Here is a 15509-nt window from a genome sequence, read left to right on the forward strand (position 1 = left end):
CCTCTGTATGTTATGAATATGTTTCATTACCATTGGTTATTAAAGAAGCTTTTTAGACAATGGCTTAGTAGAGTAAAGCCAAGCAGGAAATCTGAACAGAGATATAAAAAGTAGGTGGAGTCAGGGAGACACCATAGAGATGCTGAAGGAGAAAGCCACCAGCAGCCAGTCAGAATCTTACCTGTAGGCACAACAGCCTCATGGTGATTCATAGATTAATAGAAATGGGTTAATTTAAAATGTAAGACTTAGCTAGAAATATACCTAAGCTATTGGCCAAGCAGTATTGTAATTAATATACTTTCTGTGTTATTATTCGGGTCTGGGAGGCTGAGAAATGAACAAGCAGTCTCCGACTAAAAAGCCCCGTGGCAAACTGTAGATAAAGAGAAAGATTAAAATAAATAAGAGCTAGGATAAGGCTAAACCTTCATAACTAATACAAAGTCTCCGTGTCCTGGTTTGGGAGCTGGCTGGTGGCTTAAAAGAAAGCCTATTACACAAAGCCACAGTGAATGCATGTGCATATTAACAAGTGGAAGTCAGCACACTCCCAAGAATCTAATTCCCAGCTGGGCAGCGGTGGCGCACACCTTTAATCTCAGGATTTGGGAGGTGGAGGCAGGCAGATCTGTGAGCTCAAGGCCAGCCTGTTATACAGCTTGAGTTCCAGAACAGTCAAGGACTGTTTCACAGAGAAACCCTGTCTCAGGGAAAAAAGAAAAAGTATCTAATTTCCAGTGTTTATGGCCTGAGCAATTCTTTCCTCAAATATGGGCTGGCTCCTGCTCACTTCTTAGCAAACAGACTCTAGCAGACAAAATGAGAAATCACTTCTAAGATAAAATGAAGAGAAGGTCTCCACCTGTCACACCCCAGCAGGCCAGCTGCTGTAGTGCAGAAGCAGCTCTGTGTGAAAGGAACTGGGGATCTATAGCCAGAGCTAGCAAAGGTCCAGCCAGAAGTTGGCTCTCAGTCTCAAGATGGTTAGAGGCCTGGCTCACACCAACTGTGGAACTATGGGAGAGCAAATCTGTAGAGCCTTTACTAAGTTCTGAAGTGATAAACAAAAAGAAATACGCATCTCAGCTACCTCAGGGTAGATCACAAGGAAAGCACCTACCGATGCATCTCAAATCACAGGGGTTTGCATACTCACTGCAAGTAATAACGTGTGTCATAATATGTGTCCTTCATGCTCATTAACTGTAATAAATGACAATCTTGGAGATAAGGAAAACTTATATCTTCCCTTGACACCATCTGCACTGTGGGTTTTTATACTGACTATTTTTAATGTTCTTTGATGGTTTTATTTGTTTGTACTTGCCCCTTCTCAGAATTTTTTTTCTGTATAGTGTCCTTTACACAGAAAGGACCTGCTTCCATGTATCATATGTGTCATTTGTTCTTATGGTACTGTCCCCGGACCCTAAATTCATAGTGTCCTTTACAAAAAGAGGACCTACTTCCATCTACCCTATGTATCACACGTTCTTACGGTGCTGTACTCAGACCCTAAATTCTGAGACGAGGTCTCACGCTGTTGTCCAGGCAGACTCAAATGCTGTGCTCCAGCTCTCCTCCTGTCCCAGACTTTTCCAAGGAGTTGGCACCACAGTACCTGATTCACATTCATCTTAGAGAAACATAAACATATAACCAAACACCACTGTGGGAAAACACTATTTCTGTTCTTTTTATGGAGTCTTTTTGCTTGTATTCTTAATTGTTTTCTTATTAGTTTTCCTTTTTAATATTCACCATTATGTAATTTTGGAATATATTCACTTTAAAGGCAACGTGTGGATGTATTCCTTTCTCTTCCCGGTGGCTAATTTTGCTAGCGTTACACACTGGCCCACCAAGGCTTCTATACAAATGTCCTGTTCCCGTCAACACTACTCACACTATTCACCACATCCATTCTCACTGCTTATTCTTACTGATTGATGGAAGATCTACATATTCCCTATCCTTATCCAGAATTGTTTACATAAGTGCTCAAATCTTTAACATGTTTTATTGAAGTTTGGCTAATTAATCCATGTGTCATGCATTTATTAGTCTAATTCTAATCGCCTATATTTTGAGAGTAAAGCCATCATACCCTTATTTAAATATTAGGCTTTTTAAAAATATTTTTTAGCTCTAGTAGTTTAGCTACCTATAGACAGTTGCTTTATGACTATCATAAATACATACAATAATTGTGTGGTCATAAACGAACAGGAGATGCAGCACTGGGTTGGAAAGAACATTACTGCGACAAGTTGCTAATTCATTTCATCTATCACTGAGCCTGTAACTGTCCACACAAGATGCCCTGATACTTGCTGAAAGATGCAGAGTAAGACACAGCAATTATCCTTAAAGGAAAGACACCTAACACACAACTACCTCAGACGTAGACAGGACAGGAGCCTTGAGACGGACTAAGTACAGAACACTGAAATGCACAGAGGAATCAGAATCAGTATGGGAGTCTAGGCCAAGGGACAACTCTGGAAAATGCAGCAGTAGGGATGGACACAAAAATCTGCGTGGGTTGAGCAGCAAACTTGGGTACCATGAGGAAGGCAGGTGTTCTGGGAAAAGCCTGAACACAGACAGCGTGGGAGGCAAAGTACAGACACATTAATGCAGTTGGCAGGACATTCTGGATTGTTTAGACACATGCCAGAGAATCGTGAGCACTAAGGATGCTAAGAGTCACTAAGATGAAACCTGTTAGCAGACTTGACAAAGAGGACCAAGACACACATGCAAAAAGAACTAGGGAGTTTATTCATAGAAGAGGGTCCTTCTTTAGAATAAATGTGTTAAATGTTTACAATGAAAAAACACGGCAAAAATGAGTGATAAAAATCCTATGCAATGGTTTACATAAAATTTATCAAAATTATATTTAAAATAAATATGAGGGGGCTGGAGAGGAAGCCTGCGACTCCAGTAGCTCCAGTTTCTGGGAATCCAATGCCCTCTTCTGCCGCCCCCCCCCCATGACATACACATACACATACACATACATGCTTAGCATATATATACACATATAGAAACAAAACAATTGGAGAGGGGGGATGTGGGATTACCCTCTGTATGCTGTGAATACCACTGGTTAATAAAGGAACTGCTTTGGGCTTATAGCAGAGCTATTGGGGAACAGAGCTAGGCTGGGAAAACTAAACTGAATGCTGGGAGAAAGGAAGACGGAGACATAGAGAAGCCATTGTAGCCCCTGCCATCTACACCGGAACTTTTCCTGGTAAGCCACAGCCACATGGTAATACATAGATTAATAGAAATGGGTTAAGTTAAGATGTAAGAGTTAGCCAATAAGAAGCTAGAGCTAATGGGCCAAGCAGTGGTTTAATTAATACAGTTTCTGTGTGATTATTTTGGGAGTCTGGGCAGCTGGAAAACAAACCAGCGGCCCCTCTCCCTCCAACAAGGGGGTGTGGAGAGAGATCAGTGGTTTAGAGTATTACTGCTGGTGCATAGGACCCTACTTTATTTCCATCACCCACATTGGACAGCTCAGGAACACAAAGAGGTACAGGGACTCAGGTGTAAATACCAGTATACACACACACTCACATAATTTAAAAGGTAAATCTTAAAAACAGTGATGCTACATTCCAAAATGTTCTAATATAAACCTTCAGACCAGTCTTCAATGGAATGAAATGTCTCTGACCAGAAGCCATAATTGCTATTCAAAGGGCATCAAAAACATCCAAATAAGAATTTAAACGGATTTCAGCAATCGGAACAGACTCGGACCCTCAACTCTTTAACATGACTACTGCCCATGAGCAAGTCCAAGTTTATCAAAATGTCAGGATGAACCCTCATCATGGCAAAGTGCCGCCACTTCCGTGTATTGTATCTATAGAGTTATCTCAGAGAAGCAAATGGCAAACCAGACACTCAGTGTGAAGAGCTTTGTTAGAAGAACACAACACGATCCATTCCTGAGTTATTAATAACATTACTGAAGATAAGATTCCCCCTTATTTAATGTAGACAAATCCTAGTCAGATCCTGCACTTTCTCCAGTCTTCGACAAACACAGCTTCCTACAGAGACCTCCCCCGACATTCTCCACACAGAAGTTAAGTGTCTATCCCCTTGCCTCATTTTCAGAGATAGGAATCCACCGAGTGCAATGCCACTGGGATTGCCTTCTAGAGTACCCTGGGGTCTCAGCTGCCAAGGGATCCTCCAAGTCCAAAACAGCCCATGGGAATGTCAGCCCAGAACCAGTGTGAGCTGGAGAATTGCTATGGTCAGAGACAGAAACTATCTACTGAGATTGTTCAGAGTCTGAGTGCTACCGGGTAGACACATATATGCATATGGCATAAAAAATACATACTGCAAAAATATTCATTTTATTTATGTGTATGTGTATGGCTGTGACGTACAAGTACTCAGGTGCCTGAAGAGGCCAGAAAAGCCTATCAGGTTTAAACTGGAACCAGGACCTTTGTAAGACCAGCAAGTGCCGTTTGTCTTCTCATCGCCAGTTTCTGTGACTCACCTGGAGAGCAACTGGGACCTGCATTCTTCTCAGGCAGGGCATAGAATATAAGTCCTGAGAATTCTGCTCTAGAAATAAGATCATTTTATACGATTACCATTCTCACACAAGGTTTTACAAACTCTCATTTTTGCATTGAATAGCTCGACATGGAATTACTGAAGAGCAAACAGCAATGAGCTTGGAGGCCTCAAGTTTCATCCGTAACTCTGTAGTCAACACTGGCTGGGCTCGGTGCAGTGCATGGTGTGCGCATCTGCACTGCTGCTCACTGTCAGCTACGACTAAGACATTGCAAGAATTCTAAGTCCAACATACTCAGTACTACACAGGGAATCGTGAATCTCTACAAAGACCAAAGAAGTTCAAGGACTATAGCTCCTACTTTTCGTGAAGTTCCTGACGTAGTATATGTTCTTCCTCAGACAACCCCCAATTCTTACTGTTGGTTTTTCAGAAAGGTCAGAGAAGAGGGAGAAAGAGTTCAAAGGCAGTAGGTGGTTTTCACTCTTAGGAAAAAGAAAACTATTCCAACTGGCTAGGGACTGGGGTGTAGCTCCGTCAGCCGGATGCTCGCACAGTATGCATGGAGCTCTGGAATCATCCACACAGAGGTGTCCACAGAGTGCAGGCCTGCACCTGTGTGTATTGGGGGGGGCTGTGGGTGTGTGGGTGTGAGGTGGAGGCTCTCAGGAAGTCAGGGCCATCTTCCACTACTGAGGAATTCAAGACTGATAGAGGAGACCCTGTCTCAAAACAAAACCCACTGAAAGCAAACACACCCTAGGTGTCACCCCTCTTCTTCACTCCTTTCCTATTTACTACGACTTGTTAGATCATCTTCTGAACATCAATTCCCCCACTCAGTGTCTTCCTCTACAGTGAGGACTGAATCCCACAGAAAGGTCCTTACAGGCAAAGCTAATCCTCAGTCAGTTCTGGCCCGTGGTCTCCGAAGGGACGCATTCCTTAGTGTCATAGCCTTTGGCCACCCGCTGCTTCAGGTCTCCTGGCTCCAGCCATACCTAAATGCTCTTAGCTCCTAGAACATCCCATGCTCCTTCCTCAGGAGCTTCCCACTCCCTTGACGAGGGCAACCGTCATTTGCTGCACAAAGATTCCTCGAAGGAATTCTGACACCCAAACACAGCACTAAGAAGTGCTCCCAACAGGTGGGATGGACAGTCCTCACCCCTCACACTGGAAGACTAATAAGTGCTCCCAGCAGGTGTAGACAGTCCTTGCCCCTCACACTGGAAGACTAAGAAGTGCTCCCAGCAGGTATAGACAGTCCTTGCCCCTCACACTGGAAGACTAAGAAGTGCTCCCAGCAGGTGTAGACAGTCCTTGCCCCTCACACTGGAAGACTAAGAAGTGCTCCCAGCAGGTCCTCACCCCTCACGCCAGAAGCAACTTGAGGTATCACAATGTGTGTGTCCCTGGCCCAGACTAATCTGAGTGAAGAAAGCCATCTATCTGGTTTTCTTTATTCTCCTAGACTAGGATGTAAATATCTAATAAATAATTATTAGCTGCAAACATACACTGACTGGAGGCTAGTTGTATCAATCTCAAAACTGGTTTGTTTACAAATATCGAAACAGTAAAGGTTGATATCTACAAACAGACTGAGGATTCTTTAAAAAGAAAAGTTTACTTGTAATAAACTATTGGGAATATTATTGTAATAAACTATTGCCCTAGCAACAGAAAGCATTTTGCCTAGAAACTCACCACCAGCAGAACTTACACACATGACTAGAGCACGTGTCTTCCACTGCAGTGTTCACACCTCGGGACATTAGGCTTTGACTTACTCACAGTTATTCATGGGCAGCATCGAGAGCAGCAGCAAGCACACAGTCGGTGCCTACTAATTGCATGTTGGATGGATACTGAATGGAACCAAAGTATTTCCAGCAACTTCTGCATCAAAACTGAGATACTCTATTTAAAGTGTCAACCTTGATATTCCAGAGAAAAATCTTGTTACTAGAAAAAGGTAGGACTCCGGGGGAGCCCATTCTATCAGACAGGACAAATGGATCCTACTGACAGAAATGGCTTGGTCTTCTGATCACAATCTAATCATACCTAAAGTGGGAAGTGCTCCTAATGGCTCCCAAGCAATCTGGAGAACAATGGGCTTTTGAGAGCCTGATTAACACATAGAGCTGGGGGGGGGGGGGAAACAATGGCCATTTGAGAGCCTGATTAACACATAGCACCTGCTCTTCCTGGGGGGGAGGGATGCAACCTTATTAAATATAACCTCTAGGGCACAAGCTGAAAATTCTTTACATAGTTTGATGACTTTTCCTATGCATTCAAGAAAAACTGGTCCAACACCTTTATGTGTAAGGTCCAGCTGTATGGTCAAAAAGTCACGTCGCAGCACACTGAGCAAAAGAAGGTCACAAAAACCATTTACAACACTAACTCGCGTTTTAGAAAAACAGAGCAGTAACTACAAAGCAAAGTAAGCACAAAAATGCTAAGCACTGTTTTCTTGATTTGTCTGTTTTAGGCTCTCGGTAAGAAACACACTTTGTAAAGGGAAAACCCACGTGAAAACAGCCTTCATATCTCTCTACTTTTGACTTTCCTCCGTCTTCAGTCCAGGAAGGTTATTAACCCTCACACACTGCTCTGAGCTACAGATGGAGATGCCTGGAACTCAAGCCTGTGTATGACAGACACAAGAGGGTAGGTTAGATAACTGCTGCGCATCAGAAGAGAGGAGCTTCCAGGAAATCATCAACAAGCAGCTGTCTGCAGTGAGACAGGAAGGGTGAGGATGTGGCTAAGACACTATCGGTGTGTCAATCTGCTCGCCCTATCCAGCCCTTCAGAGCAGATACAACTCTCCCAAAGTGGACCATCGCCTATTCTGGCCTGCGACGCACATGCAGCAAATCAAATGATAATATGGTACATTACCTCAGGACTGGTATCATAATCTTTACTCCAGACTATGACTTTATGCATAAGGAAATGAAAAGACATTTTTTTATAAAACATGCTCCCAATAAATTTCTTTAGAAAAAGTTATACCACTGCTTAACATACCTGCTTTTAAAAAAGCAAACTCGGAGACCGTGCCTACTCTTAACCATTTACCAGCAAGAGAACTGGAGTCCAGACGTACTCAATGACTTTGACATGGCCACACAGTAGCTGGCACAGAACTACAAGTCTCCAGAGTCCCCAGGCTACAACATTACCACATTTATGGCTTTAGACAAATTTGCCAACACATTTTTAATAAACTAATTGTAATAAATGAAAGTTCAACTGTGAATAAAATTACTAAAAGAAACTCATCTTGATAAATCAAATTCCGGGGGAATGTACTCAAGGGCCGTTATGCCTGCTTTAAGTTATAATGACATCTTTGGCCGTCAGTGTTCCGTCAGTACAGGTTCTCTGGTCTCTCACTCAGAATACATCAAATAAAGAGGCAGAGTCTCTCAGTGGCTGCTTCTGACCGTCTGAGACTCCATGCTAACGGCTGGAGTAATGAAGAATTGGCAGCGTCAACCCTTGAAGGTGTCCTGTGGAGACACTGCGTGATGAAGGCTGCCTGGCTGACGCTTGGTGTTTTCACATTTGCTTACTTTACTTTGTTTACACACAAGACATACTACTTCTGCTTAAATAGTTCTGTCTTGAAAAGATGGGATGGACTTGAAAACTCACAGGCCTCTCTCCCACTGCAGCAGTAGCTGAGGCTTGGTGGGCCTTTTGTTGCACTGAATATAGAGCAGCGGTGGCTAAAGTCTTTCCACCAAGTGTGAGGTCGGAAAGATTTAACTGTGCAGGCATAGGGTCGACTCAACAACTGAACCTTTAGTCTTTGCTCCACAAGAGAGAGAGAAGGAGAGAGAGAGTCCGGAGGGAGAGAGGGGAGGGACGCAAAGAACAGACATGACGTACAGATGCCCGAACCTCAGTCTCACAGAACGGTCATGTGCATGAAATCACCCCGTGGTGGAGTTTGGTCTGACATCTCACTCAGCTCTGCAGAACGCTGTACAACACCTGAGAGCAGGAGGAAGACTCTTGATGCCCATGGTTGCTAAGGACAACAACCTCTGAGAAAGCCGGTGCTCCTCGCATGGAACTGAAACAGGCACTAGCTAAGGACAGGTTATTTTATCTTCAACTGTCTCAAGTCTAAAATGAAGGTAGGTGTGAGTATTGAATCAGTAATGTGCACTTGAGAGACTGGTGCCCAGTGTTCCTACAGACAGTGCAGACAGAGTTAAACGTTTACAAATAAGCTTCTTGTCCTATTTCGGGGCTGCAGAGAGCAGAAAGAAATAGTCAATAATGAGCAGACATAACATATCACAGTTTTGTAGTAGGTATTACTAAACATGATTTACAACACAAAGTCTATCTCGAAAGAGTAACTATAAGTTCCCCGGATGACTAAGCAGACGCTGGGGCCAAGTCTGGTTCAAGTCTGTGACATTTGTCCTTCAGGAAACACCACCTCCTAAGATCAATGACTCCACTGCTGTGATGGAAAACTAAGGGACATCAGGCATGTAACTCTGCTCTGTACGTGGGAGTGGCTCAGTGCGTGAGGAAGACAGGCATGTACGCTACCATTGACGGTTCTTATAATATTTAAGGTTGATGGATATGTTTCAAATATTTAAGGTTAGTGAAAATAAATTTCCCATGTACACTTGTTTGCAAGACAGAATATATAGTTTTTGACATTGTATTATTTTTTTCTTCGACTAAAGCAGAAAAGATGTTTAGGAACTCCCCGTGGCACAGTTTTACATCAGAGCCACTTGGGTGGAAATATTATTATGAATTTCACTACTCATACAACCCACAATCATGGAGTCTTCTGGGATCAAGAACACCATTTACTGGAACTAAATTTAAAGTGCAGGTCTCCAAGGGGGGTCTCGCAGAGTGGATATTACAAGGACAGCTCAATGTTTATTGGGTGAAGGGGAGGCAGTCTGAACAGACTTCTCAGAGAAACATTTCTTCTGATTTCACTCTAAGAAGTTTGTTCCTATACCTACTAGCAACAATCCCTCCTTAGTGATCTGAGTCCCTTTTAACTAGACTGAGGAAAGTGAGACCTGAGGTTTCTAGGAGAGGAGGGATTTCATTTGATAAATTTAAATAGTGTCTGATTCTAAGGGTGCTGGGGATTACACAAAGAAGACATCAAAAGATGCACAGAAACTATAGACATAGCAACTCTTAACTATAGAGGACAAGAGAGGAAATAGCCCAAAGGTAGATGAAGTCATCCTCAGGGTGGGGGAACTCAGAGATGGCGTTAACCAGATCACATCTGGGCTGCAGTGATTTTTTTAGATATAAAGATTCAGTGTAAGCCTGAAGCAGAAGGCAGGTACAGCTGGTCTGAGGTAGAGGTTCCTGGACAGAGCAGAGGCAATGGGTTGGACTGAAGTGTGAGGAGGCAAACCCCACAGGACAGGGACAACAATGCCTGGGATGGGGAAGGAGTGCCAAGTACCAGAAGTACTGAGACTTCACTAGGTGCTCCACCCCTCTCTCCTGCCGCCATATCCACCGCTCCTATGAGGTTAGTTAGGAACAGGCAACTTGGACCCAGCACAAAGGGAGAAGCACTGCAAGAGACGTCAGAGTCCAGAATTAATTCACTGTTCTCAGCAACCACGTGCAAGGCAATGTAACTTGGATTTGGATCTAGTCCTCTTTCAAAGTCCTGGCACAGCTGTCCCAAGACTGGTCAGAATTTATGCTCACAGTTCACACCGTGAAATGGTAAGAGTCGAAGGGCTGAGAACCTGGAAATCTCAGTGCAAATTCTAGCTTAGAATCATTAAACGTGGGGAGCAGCCATCCAGTCCCTTTCAGAGTGCAGGCAACTTGCTGAGGCCGGGGGAAAAGTGTGATCACTACTAGGGGCGCTTGAAAGGACACAACACAGTTCCATGTTCACAGCACCAAGTGCAAGGCTGTGGGTCCCTCCCCAAAACAGAGTTCGACCTATACCTGCATAAAGCAGAATAAGTGAACCTTTGCTTTTAGCCTACCGAGAAATGGAGGCTGTCACTGCTGCCTAGTTTAGCCTACCATCGACAATCCAGTAAGAAGAGCGAACAGTCATCTCAGGTGTGTGTCTGGGCAATAACATGCAAACTCTAAGGTCAGAGATCCACAGCGATGGGCAGCAAGACCTGCCTATACAAGATCTCACCAAAGAGGCTGTGAGGAGGGAGACGCTTCACGGTTTGCAAGAAAAAATGATGGAACAGAAAAATGTAAATAAAGACTTGGAGAATTATATTTCTTAAAGCTTAAGTACCAATTCTATAAAGTGCTATTTTCTGGTTTGAGAGTTTAAACTGTTGTGTGTCAGCTTGCTAATCTCTTTCTAACGCACGAGGATAATTAGAGAATTTGGTTAAGATCTAGAAGCAAAGAGAGCCCTTTTCCGTCTTCTGTATACTCAACTTTTATGACTGACTTCTTCCTCTAAAATGTAACTACTTTGACCAGCAACAGTTAGACCAGGTAAACAATGCCTTCAGCTCATTACCTAATAAACACACATGCCTCCACAGTGTGTTTGAGGAAGCAAGGAGTTCACACAGCAGGAACCAAGCAAAGATATTTTCAAAACCTGTGCTTTGCATGGCCTTTAAACCTAACTTCCTCTTTGAGCTAAATATTTTACCCATCGAGTAAATGAGAAAACAGCTTCAACTCAGGGGAGGAATGGGGTGTTTTCAAAGGTCAATAAGGAGAAAACAAAAGAAGTATGCCTGGGTAGGTAGGATGGGTATGAAGCTGAAAATGAAGTTCTAGCAGGCAAAGGGGAAAATCAGGTTAAAGGCAACATTACCCTATCCTTCCTACTCCTGAGTAAACACAACAAAAGGCCTCCCCTGCCATAAGCCAGCTTAGATGATGCCCATGACCAGACCTTGTCTAGTGGCTTCCTATACCGTCCTGCACGTTTGTGTGTGAGAATTTTAGGGCAGCACATACCACAGCAGCTGGTGGCGTGTTTGAACCCACGCCCTGCCTCTGCAGGTGACTCTACACGTTCCAGGGTAAGAGCGGCTTCCTTTCTTTCTTTCTGTGGTAACAATACCCTCTTACCCTTTTCAATAGCAAAGTCGTCTTTTTCTCCTGATCCAGGAATGCCAAAACTCATACTGAATAATCTTAAACTATTTCCAGTAGTAATGTACTTCTTACAAATTTAACACTGTAACAGAAAAAAGTAACGCTGTGAATCAATAAATATCTTCCTCAATGTGTATGGATTTATTGAACAATTGAAAAATATTCCATGAAGAAACAGAGAGGGCCATAGGTTGAGGCTCTATCTAGGCCAGAGTTCAAAGTCTGGCTCCACCACTTATTCCAGGTGACCACAGACAGTCACAGCAGAAGGAGCACAACAGCAGACAAAATCCAACTTGGGTCTGCAAGCCAGCCTCTGCTGCATACATGTATCTTATGTAATCCCCGTATTCTATCAAACACGGTCCAATACTTCCCTCACTTACACACAAACGGAGGTACAGAAAGGAAAGACAACTTAGCCAAGGTCGGCAGACACTTAGACAGCCCGGTGCTCTCTCACTGGCTGCAGGCAACAACTTTCAGAGGTGTACCGTAGCTGCTACTGGCTGAAAAGAGCCTAGAAGGGCAGTTAGCACTTTCTGTGGGGATGAGGGGAGATGCAGGCTGTGCTGGAGACAGAGCACACTATCAGAAGGTGACCATACAGTAGTCTGAGGCTGACGGAAATCTATGGTCATATTTCACAATGAGAAAAGGTGAAAGTTGAAAGGCTGAGGCCAAATTACTGCTGACTCTCAATACTTCATGCGGTTCCTTTTTAGTTGGGGGGCTGAATACCTGTGAATCTCGCATGTGAACTCTAGCTTAGAATCGCCAAACGGGAAACTCAGTCATCTAGCCCCTTTACTGTCAAAGTGAAGTCAAAGCTAAGGAAGCTGAGGCAGGAGAATCACTGCCAGTCTGAGGCCAGCCTGAGCTACACAGTGAGTTCTCTAAGACAGCCTGGGCTAGAGTTACACCCTGTCTTAAGACAAAACAAGGTCAGATAGGTTTAATAATTTGTCCTAAAGCCATAAAGTTTCCCATTTGGTAGTCCCGACCTCACCAGCCGCGTTTCTATGCACGCTAGCTACTAGAGAGATCTATACAGAATAAACAGAGCGTACGTAAACAGGGCAAGAGGGAGTCTTAAGATGGTGTAAGAAAAGTAGAAGCTCATTGTTTTATTAACCAGCCCGACTGATTTCAAAACAGAACTCTTAGCTTTTACATAGCATTACAGCAAATTACTTTTAAGAATAACAAATCTAGAGAAACTCTAAAAACTGGAGTCTACTGCTGTCTCCTGCACTGTTAAAACAAAAGCGGCCCTCAGCCCCATGTAATCAGATACTTGAATCAAAACCTGGATGCCTTTACCAGGGCAGAGGGTAAGCTAGGGCGGTCAAGTGCCCAAGAGCTGCCAAACCTGCTTCAGACACGCAACGGCAACAAGACACTTACCTTTGCCCGCCTCCCCTGACCCAAGTGAAAAGGATACTTCATTTTCTATCAAACTCATACACAAACACACGCACCCAGAAAAACAGTTCTTTATCAGGTCTTCCGAGGGGCTGTGTTATATGCATTTATAGGATACATTTCTCAGGGTACCATGAAAATGTCAATGACTCCTCTGCTGGGTATCTATCTGATGGAGGATCTCCCCCAGGATGGCCACAAGGCCGCTAACAGACAGATCTGGGGAGAGAGGTTGGCGAGAGGCACCCCACTTACCGAAAACACTGCATTCTGAAGCCCAAAAGGTATGGGAGTCAGCCGGGCCAGCGCCACCACCTTCAGGCCGCTTCCTCCCTCCACGACGCGGATAACGGCGCTCAGCTTGTCGCTGCTCTGGATCCTGGCGGCCACCCAGGCGGTGAGCAGCCTCTTGCAAACCACATGAGCGATGAAGGTGCCGATGAGGACGCCCACCACCATGAGCCCCATGCCTAGCACGAAGCCGTACAGGTAGCCGGCCGCCACATTGAGCACGATGTAGCCCCAGCCGCAGGGGAAGGAGACCACGATGAAGCCCACGACGAAGAGCAGGACCCCGAGCAGCGAGTCGAGGCTCTCCACCCAGAGCAGGAGGTGCTGCAGGTAGCGGCGGACCAGGGCCAGGGAAGCGAAGCACAGGGCGGCCAGCACGCACACCAGCACGAGGCTCCGGCACCAACAGGTGCTGCCGAGGCAGCAGCACCGCCAGTTTCTCACCTCGGCCACCCCGACCACCACGCCGCCGCCGCCGCAGCCGCTGCTCCCGGGGCCGCCCGCCAACGCCCCGGCAGGCGCCGGCAAGCCCGAGGCCGCGGGCGGACCGTGGCGCTCCAGATAGGCGCCGAGCAGGGCGCCCGAGGCCGCCGCCGCCGCTACCGCTGCTGCTGCCGCCGCGCTGGCCCCGCCCCCGCGGGGAAGGCGGTCCTCGGGGCGGTCCCCGCCCACCGTCCGCTCCGGTGCCAGGCGGCCCGGCTGCTCCGCGCCGCCCAGCCGACCGGCGTGCTGCAAGGCCCGGGGCAGCGAGTGGAGCAGGCTCCCGCAGGGACTCCGCATGCCTGGGCCTCAGCCGGCCAGGGTCTCCGCTCCCGCCGCGTCCGCCGCTCGGCGGCCTTCCATGGCAACTCCGCACGCCGGGCCTCGGCTCCCTGCGTCCGCTGGCGGGGAGGGAACGGCCCGGGAGTCGATCGAGTCTGGACTGGGCGGCCAGCAGAGCCCGCCCCGTTGGCCCGAGGGGGCGGGGCGAGATGAGGGGCGGGGCCATCGCTGGGCGGGGCCATCGCTGGGCTGCCGGCCACGCCTCCGTGGCGCCCGGCCTGGGTCTCTAGGGCAACGGAGGCCTCTGCGGGCGGCCGGGGAGGAGGATGGGGCGGAGGAGAAGCCACGGGAAGCGGAAAGGGGGGAACCCCGGGCTGCGCGCTCCCCGCTACCCCGGGCGCGCCCGTGCCTGCGTGTCACAGACCCTTGGCCGCAGCGGTGGCCCTCTTGCCCGGCGCCTGCCTAGCGGTTCCCGAAGTGAGCTCCCCTGCTGTCGCTCACACCCGAGGCTGTCTGGCGACTTGAGAAAAGGGCAGATGTGCCTTTCCAGAAAGCCAGGTCCCTCCCAGTGTTGCTCCACGACTCTGCCTTTTAGGACCCCAGGGCACTGGTTGTGAGAATTGACTGAGAATGTGTCTTCTCAGTCCCTAGTCCTTTGCTGAGTGCCACGCAGGCTCTGTGCTGGCGACAGAGGAAAAGATCCTTGGAAGACCTCTGTTGAGGCCTCCTCTTACCAGGGGACCCCTTTTCACTGGCTGTAAACTGGTTGATGTCTGACGCAGCTATAGCAGGGTGAGGAGCCAAGGATCCTATTTAGAGTTCTTATTTGAAGTAGTAGATAAGGAGCCATTGACCAAAGGAAAATATAACTATGCAAAAAAAAAAAAAATGAGGTGGATGCATAAGAGTTGAGATGCCCAAAATACCATCCAAAATGTGGCATTCCAGTAGATGGTTGAAAATACGAATATGGCATTGTCACGAGTTACCTATCACTCCTCGTAAACTTGGCATTGGGGTACAGACAGCAGTTAAAACCACGGTTATGGGCAAGTAACTGGTGAGAGGTGCACCAAACACTCCCTGTTCTCAGTGCGTGGTAGGCTGGCTTGTCTGTCCAGGCCTTGTGTGACATAGTTTGCCAGTGAATTGTGACTAGCTTTTAGATGCGGAAGCAAAGACTTTCCAAAATACTTTCCCTCTAAGGCATGTCAACTATCAGTGTTCCTGACCTACGGTTCTTCATCTTCAGAAGAAAGATACTGAGGAATAAGAATTTCAATTACTTCGTGAGTGGGAAGGAAAACAACCGACATGAGAGTGTTATTAC

At 46.4% G+C, this 15509-nt stretch overlaps 1 protein-coding gene across 1 annotated transcript in view; it reads right to left on the reverse strand.

Moving 5' to 3' along the window:
* Tmem64 (transmembrane protein 64) overlaps nucleotides 1-14341 on the reverse strand; it is a 19417-nt gene extending 5076 nt beyond the window's left edge. The window contains exon 1 of the mRNA XM_050165841.1: nucleotides 13382-14341. Within this exon, the coding sequence (XP_050021798.1) occupies nucleotides 13382-14197 (816 nt within the window). The 5' untranslated portion in view covers nucleotides 14198-14341. The remainder of the gene's footprint in view (nucleotides 1-13381) is intronic.
* Nucleotides 14342-15509: the final 1168 nt, after the last annotated feature.

This window comes from Alexandromys fortis, unplaced genomic scaffold, assembly GCF_014885135.2.
Source record: "Alexandromys fortis isolate MF-2015 unplaced genomic scaffold, M_Fortis_MF-2015_v1.1 scaffold_18, whole genome shotgun sequence".
In the NCBI taxonomy this organism is placed as follows: Eukaryota; Metazoa; Chordata; class Mammalia; order Rodentia; family Cricetidae; genus Alexandromys; species Alexandromys fortis.